The sequence below is a fragment of the Chrysemys picta genome, chromosome 18 (genome assembly GCF_011386835.1).
Source record: "Chrysemys picta bellii isolate R12L10 chromosome 18, ASM1138683v2, whole genome shotgun sequence".
NCBI classification, from domain to species: domain Eukaryota; kingdom Metazoa; phylum Chordata; order Testudines; family Emydidae; genus Chrysemys; species Chrysemys picta.
In genome coordinates this window covers 13,331,330-13,337,390 of record NC_088808.1, presented here as the reverse complement: position 1 = coordinate 13,337,390, position 6,061 = coordinate 13,331,330, and the positions used below count along the sequence as shown (strand labels likewise).

General features: G+C 45.2%; 1 protein-coding gene across 1 annotated transcript; it reads left to right on the top strand.

Annotated features, from left to right (window-relative positions):
* The first annotated feature begins 485 nt into the window (after positions 1 to 485).
* Positions 486 to 5,016, top strand: SWI5 (SWI5 homologous recombination repair protein). The gene is made up of 5 exons (XM_008169253.4): positions 486 to 700; positions 1,292 to 1,340; positions 2,822 to 2,943; positions 3,594 to 3,688; positions 4,276 to 5,016. Exons 1-5 carry the CDS (start codon positions 543 to 545, stop codon positions 4,338 to 4,340), a joined length of 489 nt encoding a protein of 162 aa, XP_008167475.2. The 5' UTR covers positions 486 to 542; the 3' UTR covers positions 4,341 to 5,016.
* Positions 5,017 to 6,061: the final 1,045 nt, after the last annotated feature.

Sequence of the window (6,061 nt, the reverse complement as noted above, 5' to 3'; positions counted from 1 at the left end):
GTGTTGTAGCAGATTGTTCTTGAACGTTGCACTGTTGAAACCTTAACTCTTATTCTTTATATTGTGTGCCACTGACCACAATAATAAACAATTATTACTCAAGTTGCTACAGTCACATAATTAACGTTAGGTCTAAGAAACTAAGGCTCAGTCAGGGAAAGTGACTTGTCCAAGGTCATACAGCAAGTGAGTGATAGAGCTGGGAATAGAACCCACCTTCCCCATCCCCACTAGTCCCAGTCTTCAGCTCTAACAACTATTTAACAAGCAAATACAATCAAAGATAAAAAAGAATAAATGAAGTTGTGGTGCAGTGACAAATTTTTTACAAATAATAGAAGAAAATATTTGGATAGCCTGTCTTCAAGGGCCGGCTAAGGCCTTCAGAAACTACAAATCCCAGCATGCAATGTAGTGTTTAAACCTCCATAGACTACAAATCCCAGCAGATAGAGCACTTGTGAAGTCCTCAGAGACTACAAATCCCAACATGCAGTGTAGGAGGGAAGGAAACTCCCTGCATTGAGACTACAATTCCCAGCATGCAAAGTGGTAACGAGGCCTATGTTGATTCCAGGCCCTCTGGCCCGCAGGCAGCGCTGGATAACCACGAGCAGGGACCCCCACTCTGCGGGGAGTGGGAGCAGAGCCCAGGGCTCCGAGGGAAGAGCGGGCCGTCACCTAGGCCTTTCCTGAGGAGGTAGGAGCAAGTTCAATATAACTCCCTAGGCCTGTCTTCAAGGGATGTATCCCCCTTCTTAGCTCTTAGGGTGCTGTTCTTCAGATGGCATGGGACCCTCCCTCCCACCAGCTCTTAAGGGTCTGTGACTTCCCTCCTGACCATCTCATATGGAGCCCTTTACAGGGATGGGACTTTCCTTTTCCAGCCCCTGAAGGTGCTCTCACCAGCCTGCAGAGGGAGGGGAGCCACACTTTCCCCAGCCATCTGGGGTTGAGCGCTTCCTGTCCTGAAATGCAGCTGCCAAGGATCCTTAGAGGGATGACATGCTACTCTCCTCGTTTCCCAAGGGACTTTGTGGGACTGACTTTCCTAAGCCTCAGGGAGCCTCTTGATGAGGATGGGATGCCCCCAATCGCCAAGCCCCGGGCACATCACAGCTTGAAGTGAAGACATCCGAGATATTGGATCTTCGCTGCTACCCTGCTGTGGATATTCTGGTGTTGCCACTCCTCCTCCCCACTGAAAGGTGCATGCAGGCTAGGGCTGTCTCATCCTGTCAGGCTATGCTCGTGCCTTTTAAAATGGTAATTTCTTTTTGTCTTAATCCAGGACACCAACTGGAATCCTGAGAAATTGCAATGCAGGTTTCAAATCTCCAGTAAGTGTCTCCATACATCTCTCCTCCCCCTTTAGGAAGAGAATGGTTTTACCTCCAAAGTCAGTGCTGCCCTAGACTACAGCAAGGGGATGTTGTGGATTGCTACCCTTCTTATCCATGGCAATGTCGCAGTTGGGTGCCCTTGCCTGCTCTTTCACTGTCTCGCTCTTCTAGAGAATAACAGCAGCTAAGGCAGTTGGTTACATGGATCAGCTTTCTTTCATGCTAGATACCATGGTGATGAACAGAGTAGAATTTAGATGTTCTGCCAGTTAATGTGTAGATACAGGGCAGTGATATCCTTCGTCTTCAATGCTTCTATCCCTCCTGGTACACAGAGAGAAACTAAACTTCACATCATTTGTTACTGCCGTACGACTTCAGTGTGAGTGTCACTCTGTCATGTTCAGCCATCAGTATTGAAGTTGTGTATTCACAGAGCAGGCACAGCAAAGGTAGCAGCAGAACAAGATCCCTGCTAACAATTATGGTTAGGGGCATGTCTATACTGTAGAGCAGTGGATCTCAGCTGGGGGTACTCGTACCCCTGGGGGTACTCAGAGGTCTTCCAGGAGCTACATCATCTCATCTCGATATTGGCCTAGTTTTACAACAGGCTACATAAAAAGCACTAGCAAAGTCAGTACAAACTAAAATTTCATACAGACAAAATGAGAAAGTAAGCAGTTTTTCAGTAATAGTGTGTTGTGACACTTGTATTTTTTGTCTGATTTTGTAAGCAAGTAGTTTTTAAGTGAGGTGAAACTTGGGGATACGCAAGATAAATCTGACTCCTGAAATGTTAAGAACCACTGACGTAGAGCATACCCCTATCCAGGCTCCCATGCTTGCGAACCTGTGCATACCAGGTCCACCTGCAAGTATCCAGGCTGCAGAGCTGCACCTGACCCACACCCATGTAGCCAAGTCCACATTGGCACTGCAGCAGCACATTTAGTGCTAGGATTTCTGGAGATGTATCCCAGAGTAAATGAGTTCACATCTATCCTGGAGAGATGGCTTCAAGTGATGAGGATAGCTTAGTCTTCGTGGCTTATTTAATCTTTTCTCTTTTGGCTGAAACAGCAGTTGATCCTGATATTTTTGGTGGTTCAGCAATAGATATTTTCCCTGGGGAAAAATATGGCTAGTTATCTTAGTGCTCTGACATATACATACACTTCTGGGGCTAGATACTGGCTTCCTGAGAGTTTATTTTTAAAAGCTTTACAGCGTAAGATACATCTTCTGCTTTGAAGAACTCACAAACTACATGGCACTGATTGGCATTAAATAGCATGATGCTAGTTTACTCACTTGGATTTTCACTGTGAAGTCTCATTTTCCCTTTTCACCTAAGTGATACTTCAGGAATAAACTAACAAATACTTACTATCTCTTCTGATCTGTTCCCTCTGGGTCAGTGGCATCACACACAGGGCTGAGTTAGTGGAATGTTAAAAGCACTCTCTGCTCTACAGATCCAGTCTCCAAGGTCCTGTCAATCAGATGGAGTCAATAAGGAAGCCCTACAGTGTGAAGTTGAAGAACTGAAACAGGAGGATCTTGCTCTGGATCAGGAAATTGCACAGTTGTTGGCTGAGTATGTTCTTGGATAGCTTGATGTTCAGCATGAGGCTTGGGGTTTTTTCTGTTTGTTTTTTAAAACGAAACAAACCCCAAGTATCAGAGTTGGAAACTGCCACCTCCTGTTGGTGGTGCTGATATTGCACTATGACCAAAATCTGTTTAGCTAGGAATAGTGTTAATTTCAGCATTGTTTGAATTACAGGGCACTTCAGCTACAAAACTGAACCAAGTACCTTGTCTCTTTGTTTTTTTGCAAAGCAAGGCTGGATTTAATCATTACTTGGATTTAAGGAAAACCTGGAGGTTGCAGGGAGTAGTAATTGTGATTCAGTAGACGGTGCTGTACCACCTACTGCTAAAGGGCACAAGATTACTTCTTCTTGTTAATACCTAACTCTGAGAACTACTTTTAGCTTTATTTTGTTGTGGGGAGAAGGATTGATCTGGAACACCCCTCGGAATGGAGACTGTGCTCCCCCATTCATCCTTCCTGCCGATGTTTTTTAAAGACTGAGCTCTTACCTTCAGAGTCCTGTTGGCAAGTTGTGTGGTTTTGGCAGGTTCTGCTATCTCTCACAAGTATCTTGTCTCTGCTAAACAAATGTGGTAAAGTAGCAGTACTTTCTCTGTGTCATTGTGGCCTTTCTGGGTTTGCTGTTACAGAGGTTACAGCCTGGAGGAACTGGAGAAACACATCTCTTTGCTCCATGAGTACAATGATATTAAAGACACTGGACAGATGCTGCTGGGCAAGCTGGGTAAGAAAGGCAGGGCTAACATGCAACTTTTCTCAGTAAATGTTTCCATGTGTTTCATTACAGAAGCGGGAAAGCTACGGTCCTAGGGCTTATCTTAATAATTCTTCCGTTTTAGGATTCTGTAGTTAAAATCCCGTATTCAAGCACAGATACATCTGTCATGAGCCCATTGGGATTTTCTCAACAGCATGGCAGAACCACAGAGGGCTATTCGGTGTCTCTTCCTGATCCTCTGAATGGGATGTGAAATTGTCACTTGATGACTGCTAGTGTTTTTCTGTGGATTATCAAAGATGAGCCGCCTGTAATTGATAGATAATCCTGAGAGCGTTATGTATTCTGCACTGCACAAGACTTAGAAAACAATCCTGCAGTTAGGAGTGGAGTGGGGAGGGTGTATAAGGTAAGAGACTTTTGGACTCATGCTTTAGCTAATGGAAAGCTTTAGGACAACTAGGCCTGGGGAGAGTCAAGTCTTTTCTACTGCCTAAACTCAAGTCATAGAAACCATGCAGCTAGCCAAAACTCTTGCTCACTAATCTGCTTCTCTATCTGTAATGGAAGCTGTGGTATTGATTCCTTTCTAGCAACGATTAGAGGGGTCACCACAAAGGAGCTGTACCCCAAATTTGATCTGGAACTTACTGACTAGCATTGAAACTGAAGACTACAATCTCCTGCAGAGATCACCATTACTGGGGTACTGCGTGTTGGTACCGTACACCTTGAGAACTCAGAAGGACAGTAAAGATGCAGAGACTTTCAAGGAAGTGTTACTTGACCGCTTCATTTCAAAGACATAGAATGGAAAAGCTATTGAATCCATCCCATGTTCCCGGTTTCAGGAAAAGTGGCATTTTGCTCTTTGGCAATGAGAGGAGTTTCAGTTGAAGTGTTAGGCTCCTCTTACTGTTCATTATTTAAAAAAAAAAGGTTATAATTCAGAATTAATAGTTAACCCCTTCACTGTTGCACATGTGATTGGAGTTCTTTGACATGTTGATGGTCTATGGGCTTCTTTAAGGAAGTCTTACATGGGGAAGCAATTGTTAGGTATCAGTAAATGGATGGAGGAAGCAGCAGTGGAGAGAGAATATGCAGAGCTGTGTTGTTTGTTTGTTAAAAACCTCAGAAGTGGGAAAGGAAATCTGCTAAGAGCAAGGTGTTTATATGCCTTGTGCTGAAAAAGCTGTGGGTGCTCAATATGTTAGGGCCCCACTGAATTGAGTTCTGGAAGCTGGTTGTTGCATATGTATAATAGTAAATAAATGGAAAAGCATTAACTTGTGCTGCTGAATTGTCCAGTCTGAATAAATGATTAACTCTTATGTTCCCTAGCAATTCACTCTGATAGCCCATAGCAGGGGGTGGCCAAACTTAATGACCCTGCGAGCCGCATATGATAATCTTCAGAAGTTCGAGAGCCAGGCATACCTGCCAGGGCTCAGGGCTTCTGCCCGGGGAATACACCTGCTGGGGCTTGGGGCCTCAGCCCCGCACCTGCTGAAGCTCTGAGCCCCAGTGGACACCTCCTGCAGGGCTGGAGCCCTGAGACACCCCCACCCCCCCCCAACCCCCCGTGCAGGGCAGAATCCACCAGCCCCACCACCCTGCCACAGGGCAGAAGCCCTGAGCTCTCCCCTCCCCAGTGTGGTAGGTGGAGAATGGGGGGGAGGGTACCCTGCAAGCCTCACTTTAACTGCAAAAGAGCCGCATGCGGCTGAGCCACAGCTTGGCCACCCCGGCCTATAGAGATGCTAAGAAAAACAGAACTGTACTCTCCTTAGACTACTATTTTCTGTGTGCCACTGTAACTCCAGATCAGAACACCTCTTCAGGCACTTCTCAAAGACCCTCAGTAGGGTCAGTGAGGCACCATTGCTGATGGCTGCATATCAGACTGGACACATCGTTACCTCTCCCTCGTTTCCAGATGCAGTCTCAATTAAAGAGATCAGTAATATAATGAAGGGCTTCCTCAAACAATTTTCCTGTATTCAACATAGGTCACAGAAGACAAAACATACCTCACTCCCCAAATTATAGATAAAGTGCTGACATCCTAAAGGGAGGAGGGTTCTGGCTGTAGAATTAAGGTAATGGTTCCCATGCAGTTCCTGGCTTTCCCCAGTAGCATTTTAGGGATTGAAACTTGTATTCATTATAATAGGGCACTGTTGTGCACCCACAACCTTAACTCCACATTAGTGAAACTGTAGTACTTTCTATAAATTTCTCCCTGGGTAGACAACTGTCTGTGTGGGGTGTGCCACTGCTGCACAAGAGGTGGTACAGAGGCTTGTATAGTTGAATACAGCTACTTCTATGAGTGTTCTATACCAAAAGAAAACTAGTGCACATAAGACGCAAGAT

What these genes read in the sequence shown, in the direction of transcription:
- SWI5 (XM_008169253.4), top strand. Translation starts at nt 543, where the DNA reads ATGCAAAGTGGTAACGAGGCCTATGTTGATTCCAGGCCCTCTGGCCCG. An exon ending in CCTAGGCCTTTCCTGAGGAG is followed by an intron (nt 701 to 1,291) that starts GTAGGAGCAAGT and finishes GTCTTAATCCAG; the next exon opens with GACACCAACTGGAATCCTGA. An exon ending in ATGCAGGTTTCAAATCTCCA is followed by an intron (nt 1,341 to 2,821) that starts GTAAGTGTCTCC and finishes TCTGCTCTACAG; the next exon opens with ATCCAGTCTCCAAGGTCCTG.